The following is a 27004-nucleotide window of genomic DNA, read 5'->3' as shown; positions in this document are numbered from 1 at the left end:
AATGTGGACGACACAAGGCAGCTGTGTTAGGTACCAGGCCAGGGGGACTGGCAGAGCTTTGTAGAGGGTGGGGGTGGGATGTAGGGGAGAGTGATTGGGACCTGAGGGCTGAAGACGGGGACCTGAAGAAGGGCTTGAAGGCTGGCCGGTAACCCCCAGGTGTGCCCCAGGCTGGCCTCCGCAGTAAGGAGACCGTGCAGGGCTGCAGCCCCTCGGGTGTAAGTGAGTGGGCTGTTCTTCCACGTGGTGTGTGGTGGAGGTTGGGATGACTGCTCTGGGTCAGCTCTGTGGGTGTCATGGAGGAGGGGGTTTAGTCAGACGGGTCCTTAAGGGAGAGTGAGCAGGTGGGCAGGGCTTAAACGCAGCTTGCAGTGGAGGGGGGTTTTAGGGGAGACACAAGAGATTGGGGAGATGCGAGGAACCTCAAATGCCAAGCCGAGGAATCTAGATGAGTTCTTTAGGTTCTGTGGAGCCAGGGCATGTTTCTGATCACACAAGGGGCCTCCTAAAACAGACACTTTAGACCTGTCAGTTGGGCAGTGGTGTGGATACGAGAAGAAGGGGCGGGGCGTTGAGGCAGGAGCCCGGACCTGATGCCATGTGGGAGGGAAGTGGGCGCAGTGAGGGCCAAGGGAGCCCCCAGGAGGCAGCCCCGATTTCTCAGACCTGGCACCTGCCGCCCACACTTACCAGCCTCCCCTGAGGCAGTACGGAGGAAATCCAATTTTCACCAAACCCTGGCTTCAGGGTCAAAGGTAAGGCTGGTGCAAGGATAGTGTTGGCCTTCACCAGGCATGGCCCAGGAGGAGAGCTTGCTGGGGCCTAACAGATTTCAGTTCCAAGGGAAATAATTCCCTCACTCTCTCCAGAAACTCAGTCTATCCCATGTCTCTCAGTGTTTGCCAAGAACCTCCTGTGAGCCCAGCATGCTTGTGTGTCCAATAAGAGAACAGGAGAGAAATAAAACATGGCCTTCGTCTTCAAGGACCAACCATAACCACATTCAGTGGAATTCAAATTAAACATTTTTGGACAATGACACACAGTAAAAATATATTTACCATTATGAATCATGACCTATTACATCTATCTGCCTATCTATGTCTGTCTGTCTGTCTGTCCGTCCATCCAAAATAAAAGTTTAATGAATGTGTGGTCAAACCTGATATTTTCTATTTGCTTCTATTTATTTTAATGCTGTCCCACAACCCACTAAACTGACCTCATGACCTGCTAAGGGTTGTTACCGTCAGTTTGTTAAGCGCTGGCCACACTGGAGAGTTGAAGCCAACACATTTACGCCATAGTAGCAGGTAGTCTAGGAGAGCTGTGCCCTGCTTAAAGAATTGTCTGGCAGTGTGGGCTGTTCATGCTGTGGCTCACAAGAAAGGGAGGTCATTGCCGTGGACCATAGTACAGAGCTGGAGCTCTGCCGTGATGGTGGCATCGCATCCAGCTGAGTGTCTGCACTCCCGCTGCTGCCAGTATTGCAGAATGGATAGCCTGCGTCTGAAAACAATGGAAACAAATGATAGAATGAAATTTTAAAAACAAACAAACAAAACCACAAACTTAAAAAAACAACAACGCACCATTGAGCTGGCAAGTGAGTAAAGGCATCTGTTGGAGACCACAAAGCGAAAAGTAGAATTATGGAGGTGAGCGAGCACGGGACTGGACTTGGATGGAAGGGTATAAGTCAAACACTTGTGACCTCGAGCCTCAGCTCTGTGGGACTCAGGGCGCCAAAGATAAAGGTAGGAAGTCTAACAGGAGATGATCACGGAAAGCTTAGACCCTAACGCACTACACTCTCAGTGTAAAGGCCCGTGAGAAATAGACCTGCTGAGTAGAGGGGAGAATGAGGAGACCAGCCTGTTTTGACCTTGTCACTGGATGGAAGGGAAAAAGATGGTCTCTGGAGAATTCACAACCATGAGCCAGCTCCTGGATGGGTTTAAAATCCAAATTCATCACCCCTGTGCAGGTCAAGGATAATGGGGACTTGGACTAGCGAAAGATGTGGAGGGATATGGGAGAGATTTTGAGTTTAAAAGTAAATAGGACTTGGTGATGGATTAGATAATAGGGTTGAGGAAGTGGGAGGTGACAAATGTGACTAGTACATTTCCAGCTTGCACTTGTGGGTAGATGAAAGCACCGTGTCCTGGAAAAAAAACTGGATTTGGGAGGGATTGTCATGACTTTGATCTTGGACCATGTTAAGTTTGAAGTGCATTTGAGAGATCTGAGATGTGGGGCAGGCAGTGGCATACACGTGTCAGAAGCTCAAAGATTCCTGGACCAGAGATATCAATCTGGGAGTCATTTCTCCCCAAGAAGAAGATAATTGAATTGGGTGATATTATCAAAGGAGATAGTCGAGTGAGAGGAGAGAAGGCCCAAGTTCTCCTGGAAGAACTCCAGCTTTGATTAAGGGCAGGCACGGAAGGTAGACAGGGCCATGGGAGAAAAACCAGGCGCGGACGCGGCTATGAACCTCAAAGAAAAAGAGGACTGCCGAGGAGACGTGGCAAACGTTGTCAAAACTGCCGAGATGTCTCATAGGGGAGATGGAACTGTTGATTGGATTTGCAGTATCAGGGTTGTGGGTGGCCTTAGCATGGGTGTTCTGACGGAATCATGCGACAAAAAAGGCCTGAGGTGAGACCATGGAGAAGCTGAGCTGGGAGGCCAGGAGAGAGGGCGAGTGGGGGGAGATGTGGGGTGGAGGGAGGGCTTTTGGAGAGGGGAGCAATTTGAGCAAAACTGCCAGTAGAAGGAGAGGATGAAGGGGAAGAGAAGGGAGAGGCTGAGTACCTGAGGGAGAAGGGATTGGCGATGGCTTATTTTTCCTGAACAGGCAGAGGAGACACAGTGGGAAGAAGGAGGTCCCAGCCCTAATGAGGGAGGCTTCCAGGTTGGGAGTCGCAGGTTGTAGGAGCTCTTGTCTAACGGCTTCTGTTTCCTCTGAAAAATAGGAGGTGAGCCCCAGAACTGCAATTGTGGAGATGAGGAGGGAGATAGTAGGGGCTGGAGGTTTAAAGAGGGTGGGGAGTATTTGAAATAGGGAATGGTTCCAGGGAGTAGGAGATAGAGGTGACAAGTCTTAAGGACCCGTTCATTCATTCATTCATTCATTCATGTACCTACCGTGTACCAGGCACTGTGGTGCAGGCCCTGAGAGTGTATCAGTAACAAAAAAGACCAAAAAAGCCCCTGTCCTCATGGAGCTTACATTCTAGATGAGGGAATGCATGTAGATGTTATAATAAGCAAAATCAATATGTAAAGTATGTGTATGCTGTAAGATGACACGTGCTACAGAGAAAACTAACGCAAAGGAAAGGGGTGTGGGTGGACTGTGGTGGGGAGTTTATAAGTAGGGTGTTCAGAGAAGGCCTCACTGAGAAGGGACAGCCGAGCTAAGACCTGAAGGCGATGAGGGAGTAAAGCGTGGCTGGGAAGACTCTCTGTGGTCATGGACTCATGAAAGTGTTTCTCTGCCTTGTGGTGTGTCTTCTCCTGATGGGCTGGCTGTTTGGATGGGAGCAGAGGAGAGAGAAGAAGGTCACGGTGATAAAGGGGCCCCAGACCCAAGGGCCCTGGGCATTGACTTACTTGTTCAAGTAGATGCTGGTTTGACCCAAGATGATGGAAGGGTGAGGAGTGGAGAGAAAGCAGAGGCGTGGCCAGGTGACTGGGGGAGGTGGACAGGCCTGAGCCTTAGATGGGGGAAGAGATCCCCTGGGAGCTGTTCTCTTCTGCAGGGGTCACCTCTGAGGCTCCATCGGTTTCACCACCCTGTACTTAGCAGTTACTTCAGTTTCCCACAGCAGAGGCCTTACTGAGGCACGCCGGGCGGCCCGCCCTTCTCTGCCGCCCTCACGCTCCATGCTGCGTTTGGTCCTTACCTTGCCTCTTGTTCTGTCTTCCATCTCACTGTAGACTTCAGCTCCCCCTTCTTGCTGTGTTAGAACTCCATAGAAACAGAGTAAGGAGAATGTGGAGGTGGCCACCTCTGGGGATAAATAGCATCAATCTTAGTGTTGAAAACTGGTGACCTCCATTCTGGCTGCTGAGAGTTTTTCCCCTTTTGTGTTATTCTTGACTCTGTTCTAGATGGTTCAGGTTCTGGGAAGGAAAGATTGTCACATTGAGACTCCTTTAAAACTCTGGGCACACACCGAGTTGGGTGCATGCTAGAACAGTCGCATCTTAAACCACAAGGGCTCTCAGAGATGGGCTGGCTTGCTTCTCCAGGGTCTCCCCTAAGGCGACCCCCATTTGTGATGTCCCCCTGACAAAGCGTCCAGAGTGGACTGCTCTCTGTTTTTGTGTCTGTTTCCCCTGAAGGAACCCATCCAGGGCACAGACCATCTCAGCCTTGTGTCTCCAGCATCCAGGGGACCTTCTTCAGATGCCTGGAACTGTGTTGTCAGAATAATAATAGTAACTTCAGTTACTGGTCCTCTGTGTCAGCTGCTGTTACGTTAACAGTTGGGCATGATTATTGTCCTCATTCCAAGATAAGGAAACTAAGGCACAGGAGGGTTAACAAACACACCCAAGGTCAAGTTCACTGGGCTAGTGTGACAGACTAGATTGAACTCATGCGTCCAGCTCCAGGCTTACCCTCTGTACTGTTTTACTAGCTTTATTTAATATGCTAAAGGGGTGCTTGTAATTACTCTTTCTTTACAGGCCTAGAGAGGTCAGGTGACCTGGCTCAGGTCATACAGGTGGAAGATTTAAACAGGTCCTGGAGCCCCCTTTTGGTACCTCGTGCTCCTGCCTCAGTGGTGTTTGCTGATAAAACAGACCAGCAAATGGATAAAACCAAGTCCTCACTTGGCCTAATGAATCCTGCTGTTACAGCTTGTTTGCATTTGTTAAGTTAATTCGTTTTCCAGACAGAACCACAGACCAGTGTCCTGTCTCCTTCCCAGTGTGCCTGGCCCCTGGGGGCCCTGACCTCTGCCCTGGGCCACCTTGAGCTCCGAGCTCGGCCCAGGAAGGAGAAGGGGCTGGCTGGTCAGGACGAGAGGCTCACCACGCGGACAGCGGTGCCTGGCCGGGCTCCTTGCGCCCTGGCTTGGGCAGGCGCATGAAATCCAAACTCTGGAGGGAAATTTACTGCACAATAAAGGAAGAATAGCTCGCTTTGGGGACAATTAAAGCCACATTACTGTGGAATTACAGAGGATGCCCGGGGAATTAGCCAAATTCAAAGCAGCCAGAAGCACCAGGGCCAAGAAATGTGGGGCGTTCGCATGTGGGTCCCCCTCCTCCCCCCCCCCACACACACACTTGTACAAGGAACCTGTCTGGTTCCCAAAGCCCCTAATTTTAGGGCAAGAAAAGACATTTCCAAGGACTTTACCTGAGGGGAACTATTGTCATAAAAGAACCCTGCCTGGCCCAGCTTGTGCCTTAAGTAGTTCTATTCTGGTTACGAAGTCAACCGAGTCACTAGTGGCGATCGGGGTGGGGCGGGGGGGGGGCTAAAACCCACCATTTGCAGCTGAGGAAGGAGGAACAAGCCAGGATTCTGAGCCGGAGCTGAGCAGGGTTCCAGTTCCAGGCACCCTCTGAGAGCTGTGTGAACTCAGCCGGCGGCTTTGTGGTCCTCACCTATAAAATGGGCATGCTAGTGCCTTCCGCACCCACTGTTTGTGAGAATGCTGGGTGGATAAAGTATATAAAAGTAGGCCCCGAGTGCCTCCATTTAAAAAAATTTTATGGCTTCCTTTGATGAGAAGAACGTAAAGCTGTACAGTGTGGGGTGGTTAGAAGAGCAAATGTGTTTGTACTACAATAGTTTTCCATCTGTGCCTGCTGTGCAGAGGAAGAGGGACAGGAGACTGTGTTTCTGAAGTCACTGGTTGGGTAGCTTCAGCTGTCTAGGGTTTGGAGTCCCCCTCGGGAGGCCTCCAGAGGGAGGCACCCTTTCACACACACCCCTCACTTAGCTCCATGGCGTACCTTGAGGACAGTGGTGTGTACTTCATGATGGGGAAACTGACGGAGTGATGGGGAAGCAGCTTAGGAAGGTGCAAGGTGGGATGCTGGCAATCCCTGCCTCAGGGGGAGGTTGTAAAGAAGAGTCATGTAATCTTGGGTGTCTGGTGCTCACCCTGGTGCCTGCACAGCGATGATTCCAGGCGAGTCACCAGTCACTGTTATGGTGGCTAAAGTGGGTTGAGATGGCCGGGTATAAGCTATTCCATCTTTCAGTACTGCCCTTGCCTTCCGCCTCTGCCCTCTGCTCCCCACCGCTCGCCCACATCATCCTTCAGGCCATCTCTGGATATTTGTTCTCTGTCTCCCCCTTCTTAGAGCCTCCAGAGGTCCCTCAGCATAGAGCTTTATTGGTGCATTTCTGCAAAAGATTCTTCTGCCCTAAAGCCTTTGAAACCTCAGGAGACTGGCTGGTTTTTGAGCTAGGCCATGACTATAAGCTATAGGCTATCAGAGCTGTCGCAACACTGACTCCTTCCTGTGAGGAAGTGGTGACTGTAGTCCCCAGGCTGTGTCCCCTAGCAGTAGCTGATAACTTAGAACAACGTTCCAGAAGTACCACTGTGGTTTGTTTTCTGCAAATGAATCCCTCATATTTGCCCACAGGAAACTTCTTCTGCTGTCTTCTTCCTGCCTGCACAGTCCCTATGCCAAGGACTGAGGGTCATTTATAGACTGGAAGACTTGTCAGGACTCCCCTTCCACTAACTCATGTATAAGAATATTATGCTTGGGCCAGCCGAGTGGCTCAGTTGGTTAAGAGCTCGCTCAAGAGTTTAAGCTCTGAGCAACAGTGGTTCGAGGCCCGGCTTGAGCTGAGCAGCCGCTGAGCTGCCAACAGGTAGCAGGATGGCTCAGCTAAAAAAAAAAAAAAAGAATACTAACAAGGCTGGTGCTAGCCTGAAACCTGGAAGGATCTCCCAGCTCAGAGGTACACCAGCGTCTTCTCTAAGGCTCTCTGAGTTGGAAGGACTTTATCAGCCTAGTTTAACCTGCTCCCCAGAGCTGGAACCTCTGTACTGTGTCCCTCAACTGGAATGCCTCCAGGAATGACAAGATCACTCTCTCTCAGGGGTAGGCCATTTTATGCTTGCTCAGCTGCAATCTTCCTTTTCCTGTCACTTTCTTAATTCTGTGGCAGGCCACCTACATTCTTCAGTGATATGATGTTTAATTAAAATGTTTAATTTCATAAACACTTTACTGGTATCTAAATAAATTTTACCTACTGGTTTGATTAAAATAACTGGATTCAGAATTGGGGTTCAGAGTTTGATCAGTTCCACCATGAAGCATGTCCTGATGAAAATGGCCTTTTTTGAGTAAAGATTTTGGGCCATTCTGATCATAAGTGCCTTCCTCCTTCTGTTTCTCCCTAAACAGCAGTGTGATTCCATGTGGGGATCTTTGCATGTGGAATTGAGTCATTCTAGGCAATACTGGGGCCCTTTGAGAGCTTGGTGGGGGCAGTGAGGTGGCCTGTCTGCTCAGCAGTCAGGAGAACACTTTTTGGGTCTTTGGATGACCATCTCCATGTGGTCTCAGACCGGGATTTCTGTTCTCATTTAACAGATGGAGAAAGGGAAGTGATTAAGGAAGGACAAAGTGGCACTGACCAAAAAGGAAACGAGGACTCAGACAGCCCTTGGGGTTCAGAAGAGCCTGAACAGGCCCGTTTCCTGCTGGTCTTCTTGAATTGAGGGGCCCTATTAACCTCTTCTGGGACCCTCAGGTGCTGAGAAGATTAGAGTTTCCTTTGATTAAAACTGTCATGAAAAACCACACATCTTAGGCAAAGCACAAATTTGCTTGGGGTCTGGAAGGGGTTGGAGATGGGATCACTAGGCTACATTTGGACATACTTTTACTAAAAAGTATTTGTTGAAATTCCAACATAACTGGACATCCTGTATTTTTATTTGCTAAGTCTGGCAGCCCTAGTTGGCGAGTGAATTAGGAAAATGAGAAGAGACATTGGTGTTGACCTGGAGTGGCACAGGGGCTCCTGGTTTCAGGCTGTCCCCATTCATGAGCAAGGACCTTGAACTATTGGGCTCATAAGGCCCTGTGTGCGGTGTCGTATTTCTGGAGCAGTCTAAGCTGCAGGTTAGGTTGGTTTATGAGCTGAAAGCCCAAGTCAAAGTTAACTGAAGAGCTGAATTAAACAACTGGTCCAGTGCAGAGGGACACTGCCTGTGGGACAGAGGTGAAGGGACTGGGAAAGGTGTCCTGAGAATTGCATGCTTTCCTGCCAGGTGCCAGGGGAACAAAATTGACTGCAAGTCATTAAACCTCCCTCACCGCCAGCCTCTCCAACTGCCGCTGGAGTCCGGCCTTGCCTCTCCAGCCTGGCATGTGCCAGACTCGGTGATAGACCCATTACATATGGGAAATGACTCCAGGGAGCCAGGGGCCAGGCTTGGCCGGCACAGCCAGCAGATCAGCCCTCATATGTCCATTTAATAAAGCACAGGGAGTGTATGTACCACCTCTGGGGAAAAGGGTTGGAAGGAAGCCCTGTGCTGCCAGACAGGCATCTGGGCAGGGTGGACAAGCCACAACGCAAAGGATTTCGTGGCAACCCAGGCTGTGGGGGGGGAGCTTTGCTCAAACAGCCTCTTCCACTTGGAAAATTCTCAGCCTTCAGAAATGAATTCCAGCAGCCACGGGGGTTTATCAGGCTTCTTTCTGCCCATGGCCGTGCCACCCTCACTGTGCTGGAGGTCTGGAAAGAGCCCCGAGTTAGGAGTACTCCCTAACTAGTTCCAGGTCTTTGGCAAGGTCGCTTTGCCTGTTGGGGCCTCATTTTTCTCATCTCTTCCATGACAAGAGGGTAAACTAGGAAACCTTGGAAGCTCGCCCCCGCCCCAAGAGCCTGTTTCTGCCCTTGGAGGACAACATGTCCTTCCTGTTTGATCTTGGGTGTGGATGGGAGTGGGGCGTGGGTGTTCATACAGGGTCCTATCATAAGGGAGAAGCAAGACCCCTGTCTCTGGACCTCTGTTTTTAAAATCAGTACCCTTGAGGGCAAGAGTGTTTACATCTCGTAGTCAGTGGACAGCTACAGAAAGTTCCAGAACAGAGCAGAGACAAGGTGAGAAGAGTGTTTGAAGAGGGACTTGAGGAGGAGGGGCGATTGGAGTTGGGAATGCCACACAGTAGGCCAAGGCTGAAGTCCCTGAGGGAGGTGATAAGGCCAGGCCCACCCTCTGCCTGACCGCCTGGGGCGGGGCTTTGCAAAGGGAGGATCTGAGGAACTAGGCTGCAGACAAAGAATTGATGACTGCTCCGGGCTTACCAAAGCCTCCTTGGCATTTCCTCCACCGAGAGAGGCCTACGCGTCAGGCAGGCGAAGAGGAGGATGTTTGTGCAGCAGGAGCCCTGAGTTTTTCCTCAGCAGTGAAAGGCCTGGGAGATGTTAGGAGGGGATTGTTTCAAAGCCTTAAGGGGGAGGCGCAGACACCAAAAAAGGGCAGGGGAAAGAAAAGGCTAAGATGTTTACAGAGAAGAAAAGTCAGTGGAAAATATGATGGTGAGGTCAAGCTGATTTGGGGGATGGCCCTGCACAGTCAACTGGGGAGGGGCCCGGTCGCCCCACACAGTGTGAAAGCAAGCAAGCCACCGGCCTGCCTGCGGCTGTGCTTTGGAGAGAGCGAGCCGCTCCCTGGTGCTCTGAACCCTGCCTGTGGCCCCTGATCCCAGCCCCACGAATGCCCTCTCCAGTCTGCTCGCCAGTCAGCCAGTCTCCCAGCCTAGCTGGAGTTCACAGATCTGCTTGCAGGAAGCAAGACTCTCAAACCAAAGATTTATCCTCCTGTCCCCAGTCCCTTCTCCAGAAGCCCGAGAGGCTCTGGCTGGGTTGGGCATCGGCTCCCAGCAGCTCTTTTGTCTGACATCTTGACAAAGGGGCCCTGCCTTTACCAAGCCCCACAGGTGTGAAGAGCTTGTTACCCTAGTGTTTGTTCAGCCTTATTAGTGGCCTGAAGGACTGTTGACAGAGGGCCCCTTTGTGTGCAGACTCAGCTAAAGCTCTCTAAGCCCTCCACAAACACAGGCCACTTATCTCCCAGGACTTTATCAGAAACCATCTAAAGCCCGCCTTGACCACGGGAACTCCAGCCTCCTTGACTGACACCCAGGACTGGGTTTCCAAAGCATTTCCCAGTTTTTTTGTTTATTTCATTTTTCCTACCACCTTGATCCACCTCTTGTCAGTTCTGTTTCTGATATCAGAGATAAAGTACAGGTTGAAGGTCAGGGGTTTTGTGTTCAAGTTGGAGTTTTTAAAAACAATGTTGGGGCCGGCCGAGTGGCGCAATGGTTAAGAACTGGCTTGGGATGCCAGAGGGCCCCAGTTCGGATCCCACATACGAGGGCCAGTGACACTGCCCTCCACAGCTAAGATGCTGAACAACAGCTCAACTTGGAGCTGGGCTGCTGTGAGTCGCCGGCGATGGCATAGGCTGCAGCCCCTGTGGCAGTGGGTTGCCATGGGCTACCGTGTGTAGCCAGCAGCCAGCGTGAGCGGCTAGCAGCCAGCGTGAGCGGCCAGCAGCCGCAGTAAGCGGCCGTCCAGAAGCCGGCGACTGATGTGCCTCGCCCGGGAAGAGCGCAATGATGGTGCCAACTTGGGCCAGTGAAGCAACCAATGTCCTCCACAACTAGACTGAAGAACAAAAGGACAGCAGCTTGTCTGTTCCCCTTCCCCCAATTCCCCAGCACGGTTCCCAGACCCCCAATTCCCCAATAAAAAAAAAAATCTTTAAAAAAAACAACACAAAAAAACAAAACAATGTTGCGGCGTTGCAGGCCTCTGTTTCCCAAGAGGAGGTGCCATCAGAGAGACTTTGAGAGAGGTCAGTGGGCTCCCCACTTGGAGAAGTTAGCTTCAGGGGTTTCCAGGTCCACCAGGGAAGTTCCCTTTTGCTAACTGCCCTCCTGGAAATCCTCTCACCAGGTTCCCGCCATGGGCCCTCCATGTGCCCCCAAAGGGGACTATTTTTTTTCTCTCTCAGGATGGTTTCCTCTGCAGAGTACCCTGGAGAGTATCTTTGCCACACCCGCTCCTTCTGGAAAACCCAGGGGGTCACCAGTCCTGTCCGGTACTCCCCTTCTGAGGCTGCTCCCCTGCCGAAGGCCCCCATCACCTGCACCTTGAGGGTGTGGAAGACTGCAGGATGCCCCCTCAGGGCCATGGTATCATCATGCCCCATCTCCCATCTACCCCAGCTGGGGGTGGTCTTACGCCTGGGCCCTGTCACCTGCCTGTGTGGCCCCATCCCTGTGGCATGTTCACACCTGAAACACTCCAGAAGTATCTTCCAGAAGCTTCCCTGCTGACATGAATCTGCTCCTTACCTCTCAGGAGTTTTGATTCCTGCAGCTATAGACTTTTACAGTCAGAATAGAACTCAGAGATCATCAGACCCAATGTCCTCATTTTTCAGATGAGAACACGGAGGCTCAGGGAGGCCACATGGGCTTTCCAGGGTCACACACCTGGGTGAGGTGCAGGGCCGGGACTAGCGCCCAGTCCCAGGTCTCCCAAACCAGGTCCAGCTTCCTCCCCTCCCATCCTTGCTGCCTTGTGCTGTTGTTATCAGTTGTGTGCCATTTGATTTTACTTAATAATAATTACATCACATGTGGGTTCTTACTTGTCCTCGGACATCTTTTTTCTCCTCTGCAGTATCAGTGGTTATTGTTACCAGTGGTTCTCAAAGTGTGGCCCTTGGAAGGGCAATTCTGCCTTACTTGGGAATTGTTAGCAGTGCAGATTCTCATGCCCCACCTACTGGGGGTTGGGGCTCAGCTATCTGTGACTTGATAGACAATTCCAGTGATTCCAGGCACCAGAGTTTGAGAACTGTTACATATTGGGGTCTTGGGAGTTAGTGGCTATTTGAAAAATTGAGAGAAGGAAGAGAGGGGACAAAGTTTTGAGTGAGCGAAGTACAGGGGTGCTTTCTGACTCAGAGGCTGGCACATCGAAGGGCCTCCTTTAATATTTGTTCAGTGAAGAAACAAACGAGCAGTCCTGCAAAAGCATGTCCTCTTGGGGATGTCATTGGTGGCCCCATCTCATGTCTTGAGGTGTCACACCTTCCCTCATGTATTCTCTGGGACCCCCAAGAGCCCCATAGAACGGCCTTAACCTATTGACTCTCTCCAAACGAGTTGTCCAGTTCTCCTAGCCATGTCTAGGTGATGCTTTTCAACAGCTTATTTAAAATTAAAATTGATACAAGGCACACTGCAAATGATTGCAAACCCTAGAGCCCCGACTGGAGCCAAACTACCCCTGTGTGATGCTGCTTGGCCGTTAGTCTCCTAGCCGTTGCCCAGTCTCTTTGGTTCGCCCTGCCTGGTCACCACCGCATTGTATCTGGCCAACTGATGTCTCCGGTGACGAGCTTTGAGCCCTGTGCTTGGGGGTGGGGGTAGACCTTGGAGTGAGGTGACAGTGGCAGCAGCATGAACCACACGTTTATCACAGCAAGTGTTTCCAAAGACTCTGCAGGGACCATATCTGTCTTGCTCACTATTATTTCTCCAGCACCTTGCCTAGTGCTCAGTAGATATTTGTTGAATGAATAAATAAATCTACCAGCTGCCCGATTTGCCATTAGTAAAGTGAAACCTACAGTCTGGGCTCGGATTGTTTTGCAGATTTATCCACACGCGTGATCGTTTCCCTTGTGCCCAGCTCACCTGTAGACACAAAAGGGTCCAGGCCTGGAAGTGCTTGGGCCAGCCCTGCCTCAGTCTCTTTCCCAAAAGGAGCCCTTTGAGAGCCCAGCTCAGAGTGTCCCCCTGGTGCTGGCAGGAGCCAGGTGAGCGAGGAGCAGTGACTCCTCAGTTTGATCATTCCAGGAGAAGCTGAAAACTGGGCTCAGAGAAGACACCACTGGGGGCAGAATACTTAAAATTTATAAACAAGGGTCAGACAATTTCTAAATAAATAGTATACCAAATAGAATCACAAAGTAACAAATAAAAGGAAATACAAACTACCTCAAACTCTTAAAAATAACTCTCAACTATTTTTATTATTCTGAAACAATCATTCAAGGAGTCGTTTCTTTTAAAACCAGACCACTGCCCAACTGCTCCATCGCAGACTCCCCACCATAAACTCTCCCCTTTACCTTCCTGGGGACTCTTTCTCCAGAGAGTACCTTATATTCCGACTGATTTCTTTTCATTTTAGTTCCAGTTCCACCAGCCTATGCTGGTCTCCTGAGCAGGAGCAGTAACATCGCCTGGGTGCTTGTTGGAAGTGCAGACTGCCAGGCCCCAGCCCAGACCTCCTGAATCAGAATCTGCATTTGAACAGGATGCCAGGGTGACCCCTATGCACGTTGCAGTTGGAACAGTGCTGATGAGACTCTTCTGTCTGTGCCCTGATTCTCTTCTCAAGTCCCGTCCTCTCTACCTCGTCCCCAGCAGAGTCCAGAAGAATGGCCTCCCGGACTGTTAGTCCCAACAGCACCCAACACAGTTGGAAATTCCAGGTCTACTGTGCGGTTACTAGAGCACTGTCCATCTCCCCTCTGAGGCAGGAATGCCCTGAGGGCAGGTCTCTGTCTTGTTGGCCTATACTCGTATCAGCAACTGGTCCTTCTAAAGGCTTTAATCAGCATTTGTTGAAGTTGAGAACATCGTTCACGCCCTGGGCAGCATTTGAAGCTGCAGGGTTTGCACTTAGAGAACAGCCTCTTAGACAGCAGTGAGGGGTATAAAAATTCACGTACTCTGAGGGTGAGGACGTCACAGTCTCTCTAACCCAGGGTTTCTCAGATATGGTGCTGTTGACATATTGGGCTGGATGACTCTGTTGTGGGAGGCTGTTCTGTGCATGGTTAGTGGCATCCCTGGTGTCTATCCCCAAGGCCCGGTAGTACCTCCCTCCCCAGTTGTGATAACTAAAAGTATCTATAGACATTGCCAAATGGCCGCTGGGGGAGCAAAATCACCCCCAGTTGAGGACCACTACTCTAACCCCCACCCCACCCCCCACCTGGAAGTTATGAACAGTGTGTGTGGTAAGTAGGTCTCATGGTCCTTACCCATCAGGCACAGATAAAATTAGCAATGGAACTGGTGAGAAAAACAGCACCTGTCCCTAACTCCACAAGTACCCATCATGCCCCAACCTGCCCCTGTGGCCTGGATGCATGAAAGTGGGTTGCTAATCATGGCAGGCCTGAGAGCTGCACTTTCCGGGGTGCATAGGAAGCCCAGGGCTGGGGCCCGGTTTCTTGCACACGAAGCCCCCAGCCTGTGAATATGCATACATGGGCCAGTTATTTTGGATAGCTCAACTACAAATATGTCAGTCCAAAATTCCCTGTTATGCTGCAGGAATAACATGGGGGCAACCGTCTCAAAAGAACTGCCCTGGAAGGGAGGGAAGAATGTTGGAAGTGATCCTGTGTGCTGGAAGGGCAGAGGAGGGTTCTGGGCCAAGCACAGAGCCTCCAAGGAGGCCAATTGCAATGGTCTTCCTGTTCCACTGAGAGACCCTGAGCCACATGAAGTTTGGGGAAGCCAGGGCAAGATTTCTTGAGAGACAGGACCAAGATATGGCTTAACTACGTCCACTGGATTCGTTGTGGGCCTAGGATAGCCCTGGTGGGATTAGAAGTGAGTTCATCAGAGTCTTTTGGGAGAGGGCCAACACCTGTGTCTGGTAAGCTCATTAAACTAATGGATGCAGATTCATTCCTTATTGTATGTAAGGCCCTATTCAGGCCCTATTCACCCTGGGAGGAATCCAGGGTGAGATTGGGTTCTTCTCCTTAAAATACTGCAGTTACTTGAACAGACAGAAGCTAAAATGATGTATTAAAATAGCAAGACACATTTTAAGTACTTCAAAGCAACAATAAAAGAAATGTCACAAACATCACAAGGCAATGCCTTGTCGGGGTGTAGTCCAGGCAGACCACATAATCCTCCATTTGTCCTTTCTATCTACCTACCTACCTATCTACCCACCTACCATCCATCCATCTATCCATCCACCCACCCATCCACATATCCATCCATCCATCCATCCATCCATCCATCCATCCATCCATCCATCCATCCATCTATCCATCCATCCATCTTCTCTCTGACTTGCTCACTTTTGCTCTCATTTATACAACAAAAACATATTGAGGTCTGCTCTAAGGTGGCAGATATATAAGGGCAAACACTGCTCCTGCCCCCTAGGAAACAATACAATTGAGGAGAGTATTTGTTCCACTTTATCTAAGAGCTTGCTGCCGAGAGTGCTCATCTGCCCCTCCACCCTCCATCAGAAGAGGAGCCCTGGACAGTTCTGAATACACTGTTCATCCCTGTCTCCATCATGGCCCGTGGCACCAGGCCTGCCATGTAGCTGAATTGCCTAAATGTGTGTTGAATTGAACTGGCCTGGGAGTGGCGAGGGCTTGGACAGTCTGGGTTGGTGGGAAAGGTTAAGAAATGGTGGTCACCAGCATATGTTAAAATAGGACTTAGGAGCACTTTTGATGGGAGAGGAAAACAGAATCCTATTTCTTGGCCCCCATTTCCTGTCAGGTTTCTGGTTGGGGAGTGTGTGTGTGTGGGTTTTCCACCTCCCTCCTGCCCCATGTTATGCCCTTGGGTTTGAAATGCAACTGCACGTGATGCATCCTTGGTGATCCCCACATGACACTGGAGGGGCGCCTAGAGCTCTGGGTTTAGACCAAACCAGCTCTCTCTGGGTGACTGGGGACCCCTGGACAGGATGCAGTGCCTCACAGGGCAGCCTATGCAGGTTCCTCAGAAGTTGCATGGCCCCTGCCCCCACCCTTATTCCCCCAGGCTGACCTGTCTGTTCTCACAAAGCTGCCCTTTCCTCCCGCCTTGAAATCTGATAATGAAACTAATACCCAATATTTTTGCCTCCAAGAGAGGCAGCAGATAAACAGGAAGGCGTGAGGGATTAAGGTGTCTTTCTGAGGAAGGGGCTGGGGACAGGCTGGGAGTTGGGTGACATCTCTGTGTGGAGCCAAGGGATCCAGATGTGAGCTGCTTTGCCCGATGCATTTTTCCATTTGTGCAGAGAAAATAAAACAAAGAGAAAAGAAAACAAGCTGTAAAATACTTTGCAGAAGGTTGAGCATGGGCAATTGCCACTTGATGTCCCCTGACAGCTCCAAAAGCAAGGGGGAGGGCAGGGAGGCCTGTCTTTTGATGTTTGGCCTCTCTCTGAGTTTTCTTTTGTGTGACCAGTTGTTTGGGAAGAACCTTTTGTTGGTGTAAGGTGCATATGGAAGAGAGAATAGCAACCCAGGGCTCCCCTTTGGGTATGAGTTGGGGCTGAGCTTCCGGGAGGGGCCCAGAGGCTGGGGCAGCCCTGCTGGGGAAATGGGGCATAGCTGGAGCTGTCCTTGCAGAGGAGGACACAGGGTTAGCATCTGCCTCCAAGGAGGACCAAGAAGATGCTGCTACTGAGGTCTTTCCCAGTGTCAGGGAGGCCTGAGGAAGTGAGGCCTGGGTGATCTTTCCAGATCCCTGTCCCCAGGCAGGTGTGTCAGGCCCTGTGACATCTGTGTTAGTAGGAAAGATCCAAATTCCAGGCTGTAGTCTAGGCCCAGCTGTTCCTTCCAGTGATGTGTGTTCTCTCCTCGGGGGCAGTGGACCAGGAGCCAGAAGACCTGGTTTCCAGTCCTGGGCCCCCCATTTATTGGCTCGGTGTTTCTGGACTGGTAGGTCAGTTCACTCCTCTGAGCAGCCCCCACCACCCTTGACTGGCTGAGTGAGTCCAAAGGGATCATTAACTTTCATATGCGTGAGGGTCCCCTGTGCTGATAGGCAGCTTCTTTCTTTGTACTTAGTTGAGCTCAGCCCCAAGAGCTGGAGGTGCTGAGGGATGCTGGTAAGGCTCTCAGGAGTCATTCTCTGGCCTAATACAGCATCCATCTGCTTCCAGACTTAAGGTGTGAGCCGAGTCTTCTCTTATCTCCCCACAGTACGTCCTCTAAAGCACTTGTCCATCTCTACTTGTAAATTGAGAGACTAATGGGAGGGTTACTCCAGGAAAAACATTTGAAGAAGCTTATAATATCACAGAGAAAAGTTAAACAGGCAAATATTTTTTTTTTAAGATTTTTATTGGGGAATTAGGGGATGGGAACAGCACTGGGGAATTGGGGGAAGGGGAACAGACAACTTGCTGTCCTTTTGTTCTTCAGTCTAGTTGTGGAGGACGTTGCTTCACTGGCCCAAGTTGGCACCATCATTGAGCTCTTCCCGGGCGAGGCAGATCAGTCACCGGCTTTTGGACGCCTTTCACAGCAGCTGCTGGCTGCTCACAAGGCTGCTGGCTACATACGGTAGCCCATGGGAACCCACTGCAGCAGGGGCTGCAGCCTACGCCGTCGCCAGCGACTCAGGGCAGCCCAGCTCCAGGTTGAGCTGTTGTTCAGTATCTTAGCTGTAGAGGGCAGTGTCACTGGCCCTCATATGTGGGATCTGAACCGGGGCCCTCTGGTGTCCCAAGCCAGCTCTTAACCAACGTGCCACTCGGCCGTCCCAAATATTTTTTTAAACCATAAATGTAATATATGAATAAGAAACTGGTAAAAATGTTTGCAGCTTGTATGGTAGAAAAAAATGAATGGTATTTAATCCATCGTATGTAAGAGCACTAGACATCATGGGAAAAAAAACACCCCACCTTATTTGAAAACTGGGCAAATGGTATGAACAGGCAATGTACAAAAAAAAAAAGAAATATAAATAGAAAAACAAACACATGGAGAAACATCCAACCTCACTGGTAATCAGAGACACGCAAATTAAAATCATGTGTGTGTGTGTTTTCCGGACGAATTGGCAAAGATTTAAAAAAAGAATGCTGATACCAAATGCATATTGTTATTCTTTTCAAGGGTGTGGCGAAATCGGAGCTCTCATATCCTGCTGATGGGAGTGTAAGCTAGGACAGCCATTCTTGAGGGCAATTTGGCAATTTGAATCCCGAGTTAAAAACATGTAGACCCAAAATTTAACTACCAACTCTGTCTTGAGAAATTTACTGTACAACAGGCATCACAGCAGAGCACAAATATGTGTGTTCAAAGATGGTTACCACTGTGTTGTTAATAATAGTGAAAAACTGGAAACAACCTAACTACGTACCCCGCGGCGGCCCTGCTTTTAAATGCACCCACTGCAGATCCAACGAGCCCATGACATGCATCCGTACACTGGCAGACTAGACAACCTTTCAAAATTATGAAGAATGGTATCTGACACTAAAAAATACTCACCATTATGAGAAAATAGGCTACGAACATGAGATGTACAAGTGTGATCCATGTCTATAGGAAAGCATTAAGTAGCTCCAGAGCTCAGCACATGTTAATTAAAGCCTACAAGGAAGGACCCCCGTGTTAACAGCAGTTGGTGGAGAGCTGAGTGCAATTTTTTCCTTTCTGCTTTTGTGTTTCCAGGGTCTGGCATTAAACATGTATTCCTTTAGAAATTACATAAAATGCAATTTAAAACAAGCTTAGCACAAAAGTGGGGCAAACAAAAGAAGTGTTACAGAGTTAGCAAGATGATCTAAGCTGGAGTTACCCTGGAGTTAGAGACCGAAGGTAGAAGGCGGGCAGTAGGTGTCACAGTGTGATATCACGAGGGCTCTGTGGTTGTCTGGGGGAGCCGACAGCCCCTGTGCCTAAAGCCAGGCTGGTGAGAGGTGAAAATGGGCCTGAAAGTGACATTGAAACCAAGATATGGAGGATGAGAAGGATGCAGGCAGATGAGGGAGGTGGCTTGGGAGAAGAGGGTCCAGGAGTCAAGAAACAGCATATGCAAAGGCACAGAGGGGGCAGGCAGGGGTCCTCACACAGGGCATGCCCTAGAGATTGAAAAAGTTTGCTACAGCTGAAGCATAAAAGCGAAAGGGGGACGCAGGATCAAGTATCCAGAGCCCTGGAGGCTGTGTGAAAGGATTTAGATTTTATCCAGAGGAAAAACTGCGGGCTATTGAAAAGATTTTCAGTAGGTAAGGACATCCTCAGATTGGTGCTTGGAACTCCTGCTCTGGTCACAGTGTGGAGAACAGCCTGGAGGGCTCAGCTCAGGCGACAGAGGAGCCAAGACCTGGCGGGATGGAGAGGAGTGAATAGATTTGGAGGAGGCGCCTCTGGGTCCAAGCAGAAAACCCCAAAGTGGAAACTGGAAATACAGATTTGGGAGTTTGGAGTGCAGAGGCAGTCCTGCCGCTATGAGGGGTGAACAAGGCCGACCTGAAGAGCATCAGAGCCAAGGGAAAAGGGTGCTGAGTCCTGAGGAGCTTGTAGGGAAAAGGCAGAAGGGAGCAGGAGTGGGCAGAAGGGAGCAGGAGTGGGCAGAAGGGAGCAGGAGTGGGCAGAAGGGAGCAGGAGTGGGCAGAAGGAACCAGAGAGGAGGATGCTGAGGGCCCTCTCTCCAGAGGACCCAGAAGCCAGCAGTGTGGGAGGTCGCCCAGTTGATGGTGGGCAGGGAGACGGTGCAGCAGGCCCCAGAGCCCTCAGTGGAAGAGGAGGAGCGGGGGAAGGAGAGCACAGTGGTGGCCAGAGCTCAAGGGGATGGCGAGTGTGTGCAGTTAGAGGTCAGTGCCCTGGAAGCAGTGCCCAAGCTGCTTGGGCTGCTGTTACAGAACGCCTCAGACCAGGTGGCTTAACCAGCAGCCATTTATTTCTCGCAGGTCTCGAGGCTAGAAATCTAAGATCGAGGTGTCGGCAGGGTTGGTTTCTCCTGAGGCCTCTCTCCTTGGCGTGCAGATGGCCACCTTCTCCCTGTGTCCTCACAGGAGCCTTCCTTTATGCGTGTGCTACACTGGTGTTTCTCTGTGTCCAAATTTCCTCTTCTTATAAGGACACCAGTCAGATTGGACTAGGGACCATGCTAATGACCCCATTTTAACTTAATTACACCCTTCCAGGCCCTATCTCCAAAGACAACAGTCACATTCGGAGGTCATGGGGTTAGGGTTTCAGCATATGAATGGGTGTGTGTGGGGGGTGAGGTGGGGGTGGAGGACACAATTCAGCCCCTAGCAAGCAGGATTTGGGCGCAAGGAGGATGCCAACACCGCCTCCCAACTCTGAGATGTGTGCCATGGGCCCCGGGGTTGAGGGAAACGAACAGTCTCCCTCTGAGAGGGAGCAGGGGCCTCAGCCATGGTTCAGGTACTGCGAGGTGGTCAGTAAGTGCTGACGGATGCCAACCGGGGATCCCAGGAGCCAGGGAGAAAAGACTGCCTCCCCGACCTGCAGTGGAGAAGGAGGGAGGAGTTGGGGGGACAGTGTCTTTCGGGGGTTACCCCCCTCGCAGGTGCCCCTTTCATGACACCTCTCCTGCCTCCCTCACAGCCTGCAACTGCAACCTGCACGCCCGACGCTGCCGCTTCAACATGGAGCTCTACAAGCTGTCGGGGCGCAAGAGCGGGGGCGTCTGCCTCAACTGCCGCCACAACACCGCGGGCCGCCACTGCCACTACTGCAAGGAGGGCTACTACCGGGACATGGGCAAGCCCATCACCCACCGGAAGGCCTGCAAAGGTAGGCGGTGGGGGCGGGGCCTCGGGGACGCCATCCTCCCTCTCTTTTCTCTGGGCTTCTCCTTTTCTATGTCTTTTTTCTAGTCCCCCTACAAAAAGACATAGGCCGACATAATCGCTCACACACACACACACACACACGCGCGCACGCACGCACGACCTCCCTGGTATTCGGAGGTGTAAGCTGAAACAAAGGGGCATGGAGGAACGGCTCCAGGGAGAAGAAAGAAGAAGGTGTGATCTCTGCGAAGGTGCAGAGCTCCCAGCCCGCCGCCCCCCGCCCCCTCCCGGCTTCTCGTCCCTCCGCACAGGTGTGCCGCATACCACAGGGCGGGGGGTCATGTTCACCAGGCTTACCGTCGGCACAAAGGACTCTCTTTTACCAAAACCAGGCAGGCGGATTTCTTTGGATGTGTGTGCCTCCCGCCCGCCCCCTGGCCCCCCAGCGCTCACACAGACACAGACACACACAGTCACAGCTTCAAGGGCAGGGTCTTAGAAGGAACATTTAATCCACCTGCAAATAGCTTTACTTCTCAGGACAAAAAATGAAGGGGAGACAGGAGACTCTATTTTCGTTCACTGAAGCAAGCACTAATATTTTAACTTTCTGCTGTTTGTTTTCTCCCACTAACAAAAATGAAGCAATGGTGAGATGACTCAGAGACGCTGATGAGATGCCAGGGAATTTAGTGATGTTGGGCTGGGGGTAGAACGGGGGGGAGAAGTGGGGCCCCCCACCCCACATTAACTTTGGGGAATTCCAGGAACCAGGGCTCTTTGGGTCCAAAATTTGGGGTCTGGAGCCAGCGCTTGCAGTGAACGTGGCTTCCCAAGAAGATAGTATCTCTGAGGGCTCTTGGGCTACAAGCCAGCATAGATGGGGTCCTGACACAGGAGAGACCCAAGCCATGGCAGATTCAGGCCCAGACGATGAGCGGCAGCAGATAAATCCTTCTGTTGGGAAACTATCATTTTCTTAACAGGAAATCCACCAGATGTCAGGCACTTACGCGCAAGACTGATGACATAATTTGCAGGCCCCAGTGCAAAATGAAAATATGGGGCTTCTTGTTCAGGAATTACTAAGAATTTCAAATGGCAACAGCAGAGCTTCAACCAAGCATGTGCCCTTATTGAGTGTGGGGCCCATGAAGACAGCCTTGTGTGTATGGAACGCTTTTCTCCAGAAAAACAGGTTCCCTGGGATTTCCAGGAGAAATCCCTTCCATTCCAAATGAGCAGGGTGGCTCCCAAGACACAAGCAAGCTCTCCTTCTAGATCTGTGGACTTCAGGCTGCCTTTTGTGGTTATCAAGAGAAATTTAAGCATTAAGGCAGTTGGGCTATTTCCACATCAAAAAAAAAACCAACCCCAACTGACTCAGGTGAGACTCCCCCAGGGGACTTTGAACAACCACTGAGAAGGTGGCCTGGGCAAAGAGACCCAAGAAGCACCTACAGTGGCAGGAAGGCATGAGCCAGGGACGTGCCCAGGGAGAGTGGCCTTTGGGTTTTCAGAGAATGTAATTGGAAGGTATCCAACTCCTTTGCCTATGCCCAAGTGTTCATTGTCTTTCATTTACAGAAGAAACCGAAGCCGGGGTCTTGTAAACAACTGGTTGCCATAGATTTCTTGGGGATTTGGCCAAGAAGTTTTAAGCAACAGGGGCCACTCAGGTGGATAAGTGGAGAAATCTGCTGGTAGGTGAGAAGGTCTGGGCTCTGCGTGGAAGGGCAGTGGTCATGTACTGTCGTGTCAGAGCCTGCTGTCAAAGCAGGCAAGGTATGTCCCTTGGAGAGACAGGAAGGAGCAGGGCCTTGGCCATCTCGCCGTTTTGCCTCACCTCCCTCTCTTCTGATGCAGTGGGAAGGGACAAGGGCCATGTGTGGTCTCTCACCATTTTGGGTGAGGTGTTAAGAAGCCGTAGGGTTCTGGGAACCTTCAGATCATCTTATGGGGCTCTGCCACTCTGGTTAAACGGTGTGGGGACACCCAGCTTCCTTTTGCTGGTTCCCAGGAGGAACAGATGCAGGCAGACAAGAGTATCGTCCTGTCTTATTATTTCAAATGCTGTGACCAGCCTTAGTGGCCATCTTCCCTCCCAGCCCTGGACAGCAGCTGCCCCCAGCCTTGGTGGGAACCCTGGGAGAAGAACCCACAGAAGAGAAGAAATGGATGGATGGATTCTGCTCAGAAGGATACCTGCATATCCTACTGGGGAAGTGAGACAGGAGAGTGTGAGACTCTCAATGCATCCTGATTAGTGAGGAAAGACAGTGCTTCCAGGATCCTGCCACCTGACTGATGAGGAAAAGCACTACTTGGCTGCTCCTAATACTGATTAGTGAGGGAAAAGATCGCCTGAAGGGCCCTGCTTCAGGATTGGTGAGAAAAGAATGCCTGAAAGACCTGCTCTCTGATTGGTGAGCAAGAAGCATGTGACCTGAAATGTCCTGCCATTTCATTGGTGAGGAAAGGCATCTCTTGAAAGTTCCAGACCTTTTCTCTCAGCTCTCCTTTTCCTGGTGTCCCCCCCGCCCTCCCCGCCTTAGGGGATGTGGGAACTTTGAACCCTCAGTTTCCCCGCAGGGCAGTTCCTACCAAAGAGAGACCCTGAGATCTTGGTGGGAACCAGCTGTAGGAGTTCAGATGCTGGCTGGGGGATGTGTACCTTGAGATCATAAGACAGGGGTCTTCTCTGTGACTCCCACGGAGTCTGCTGTTTTGTCTTCCCAGGGCCTGATGGTTTAAGGAAATGGTTCCTTTGGTGGACACATTTGGCCCCAGTATTTTGATCTCCCATGGTTTGCTCTCAGAGGCTTCCAAAATCTTGTAGGTGTAGAGTCACCCCCAGGCCCTGGCCTCCTGGGGTTGACCTCAGCAAGTCCCATCATAGCCCTCAGGTGAAGGCTGCATTTGTTTGCTCTGCTTCAGATGCATCTCACAGGGGAGCTGGGACAACTGGCAGTGGTTCTTGACTCAACTTTGCAGTTGATCTGAGGAAGGCTAGGAATGGCATCGGGGCCGTCTTGACTCCCTGACTTCCCAAAGGCCTGGGAGGAGCCCCAAGCAGGGGGCTGAGGCCACCCATACACTGCTGGCGATTGGCTGACTCCCAACCTTGTTCAATTTAGAGTAGGGGTGGACCTAGACAAGAGCAGCTTAGAGCAAGGGCATTAGATTCCAAACGTTATTATGCAGTCCCCCATTTGGGAAGTTTCATAGCAACAAATTTGTTGGGTTCTTTCTCCCCTCCCCTAGTTTAGAACCAACCCGGGGCTGGCAGGGCTGGTGCATACAAAGGGCTGTAATAAACATGCCCAGGGAACAGGCGGCTGTACTCTCTGGCTATTCAGCCCAATTTCACAGCACTGGGAAGGCCTCATTATGGCCTGGGCTGTTGTCCTATACAAAGTCAGATGAGATGAATTTCTCCCTTTTCTCCCCAGAATGGTTTGTGAATGATACTCGTCCTGGAATCTGTCAAAAGATAGGCGGTTTTGTTTACCATTTGTCTTCTTTATGGACTGGGGGGCACTTTCTCTTTGGAGACAGCAAAGAAGACGTTGCCATTTAACCATTTAAGCCATGCCTCCATTTAAATGATATTAATTTATCATCTTCCCAAACCATCTGTGATGGATAAAGACATTCCAGGAGTCTCCCGTGAACCGAATTGCGATGAGAATTAAGAAATTAACCACCACATCTAGCATCCCTGCACAAAGGGCTTTCGTTCCATCTCACTGAGCAGCCTGTTCCTTTCACTCGTTGCCCTGCCCCCTTCAAGTTCACAGTCAACGTGGCTGAATGCAGGCTGCCAAGAAGGTGCCGAGTCCTCAGAAGATGCAGGCGGTAGTAGAGCAGAGGGATGCGATGGTCCACACCATCTCGGCCAGTGCACACTTGCTGCTCCCATCCGTCCCATTTCTTCTGGCAGCTCTGCCAGGGGTTGGGGAGGAAGTGAGCACCTCGGCCCACTGCCTTTGGCTCCCTGCCCACTGTGTGCAGCTTTCCATGTCTTTCTCGCTCTTGATTCTTCTCCTTCACTTCAGGGCATCCTCAGTACAGCAGTTTCTCGAATAACGTCATTTCATTCAACCTCGTTTTGTTGTAATGTTGACGAGATGTCCTAGGAACTTAGCTCTTGTTTATATCAATTAGCCCATTGGTAAAGTTGGTTTTGTTGTATGTGATTGTGCTTAAAGTCACAGATGCTATTGATGTTGTCTGTATCTTTTTCTGTAACTAGCACAAAGATTCTCACCCTTGGCTGCACTTTGGAAACACCTGGAAATTTGAGAATACTGACTCCTGGGTCCTACCCCAGAGATTCTGGTTATATTCATGGGTCCAGGGAGGTTTCACTGGGAACCAGAAAAGCCACCCAGATGGGTCAAATGTGTAGCCAAAGCTGAGAACCAGGGCAGTGGGAGACTAAGAAACGAGGACAGTGAACTGCTCTTACATTGAGAACGGTGGCCTAGGCCCCAGGGTTTATTCTTCTGAGGGGAGAGACTTATTATCAATGAATTTAAGTCGTCTTTATGAAAATTGGGTAGGGGTGGGGGTGGAGGTGTGTGTAAAATTTTGAAAATTTTAAATCTTGCCAGGCAAGGCTGGGAGCTTAGCTCCAGTGTCCAGAGGAAAGTATGGGATCGGATGGGCATCACTGCTAGACTGTGTGCGCGTGTGTGTGTACACATGTGTGTATGTCTAGATCAGATCATTTAAGGATTTAGTGACAGCACAGCCGAGAACCTGGGACTCTCCCCCTGCCTGACTCTAAGGTAGTGTCCATGCAGCCCACCAAAACCTAAAAGCCTCAGAGTGCCGTTTCCATTTGTGGGTCCCTTGTCTCATTTGCATTTCCCATCAGCACTTTAGGGAGTGCAGGGAAAACGGTTGGTCACTTTAGTTAGGAAGGATACTACTCAGTAGCTGGAGCAGCTCCCAGCTTAGCGGTCAGAGACTACAACCCAAGGAGTGGACTCTATTCGGGTGCAATTAAGGCCAGCACCCCTAGAGAGAGAGGAATTCAGAGGAGAGAAAATCCCCCTGGAGGCTCAGCTCCAACTGTGGTCTCCGTGGGTGCATCCCTTTCCTGTTCCCAGGAAATGGGGAAGGGGGGTCAGAAATCCTGATCTCCAGATTTGGCTCTAGATTCAAAGTCTGTAGAGCATCAGGCAAGTCACATGACCTCCCTGGATCTCAATCTCCTCATCTATGAATCACATTCAGATTTATGGGCTCTGAGTCCTGTCCAGTGTTGATATCCCTCGCACGTGCTCTTTTTAAATATACAAAATTTTATCAGTCTCTGATACCACGGGACACTGCCTTGCATCAGTGGAATTTGTGACTTGGAAACTTAGAAAAGCTGGCAGAAATCAGGTGGAGGTGGTTTTGATCCAAGGTCTTTACAAATGAAGAGTCCCTGCTCTTGTGACTTGGCCCCCACGGTGCCCTGCTCTGGAACCGGATCTTCAGGCCCAGCCCTTGGTCTCATTCCCCTGGGCATCCTGGCCACTCTCTTCCTTCCTCGGTGCCAGCTCCCTGTCTCTGAAGCCTTCTGTCATCCCAGTGCCACATGGGCATTCTTGGAGGATCCTCAGGTTGAGCAGAAAAGCCTTCTGCTCCTGAGCCGCCCTGTTAATGGAGGGCATTTCACTTGGGAAATAGCTCTTGCTACCAGCAGAGCAACAGGTGGGCCCCAGCCAACAGCCTTGGGATGAATACCTTTCGAAAGCATGAATCTTGAGATCAGGGTTCAAGTTCTACCCCTGGGCAGAGTACGTACTCTTTGGGGCCTCAGTTTTCTCATCTGAAAATGGGGTTAATACTAGTTCTTCCTCCCTCCTCGGGTTATGGTGTAGATGAAATGGATGATGTACAGGAAGGCCCTTGGCACATGGCATCACTCCATACCTGTTAGCTGTTAGGGTTATTTGTACAAGTAGAGGAAAATACAATAACCAGAAGGCCCTCCCTTTGTCAGCGAGTGCACAGAGTGGAGGCGACCCCTCTGGCCCTCTGGTTGCCTTAGTCCTCTCAGTGAGCGGGGTGCATGGCAGAACCCGCCCCTCTCACTTGAAGGGCTGAGCCTCGGTGTGAACTTGGAGGCCCCTTCCCACAGGACTGGGCAGGGCCCCAGGGATTTGCCCTAATGCTGTTGCACACTCTCAATAAAGGATTTCCACGCTTTGGGAGCAAAAAATGACAAACGAGTTGAACAGCAGAGATGAGTGCCCGGCAGCTGCTTGTGGAGGCCCTGAGCGGAGACATGGGAATGGGCTGGTGCATAAGTGTGGTTCTGAAGGTGCCACCAAGAAAGATCCTGCCCACCCGCCTGCCTGAGCCTGTGCGAGCAGCCTCCCTCTCCCTCTCTCCCTTCTTCCCTCCCTCTCTCCC

The 27004-nt window shown here is 50.9% G+C and overlaps 1 protein-coding gene across 4 annotated transcripts in view; it reads left to right on the top strand.

Moving 5' to 3' along the window:
• The window catches only part of NTN1 (netrin 1), a 183068-nt gene that overhangs the window by 110619 nt on the left and 45445 nt on the right, over positions 1-27004 (top strand). For all 4 annotated transcript variants that reach the window (XM_019665897.1, XM_019665896.1, XM_019665898.1 and 1 more), the window contains exon 3: positions 20403-20591. In XM_019665897.1, the coding sequence (XP_019521442.1) occupies positions 20403-20591 (189 nt within the window). The remainder of the gene's footprint in view (positions 1-20402; positions 20592-27004) is intronic.

The sequence above is a fragment of the Hipposideros armiger genome, unplaced genomic scaffold (assembly GCF_001890085.2).
Source record: "Hipposideros armiger isolate ML-2016 unplaced genomic scaffold, ASM189008v1 scaffold_457, whole genome shotgun sequence".
NCBI lineage: Eukaryota > Metazoa > Chordata > Mammalia > Chiroptera > Hipposideridae > Hipposideros > Hipposideros armiger.
This window is presented reverse-complemented; position numbering and strand designations above follow the sequence as displayed.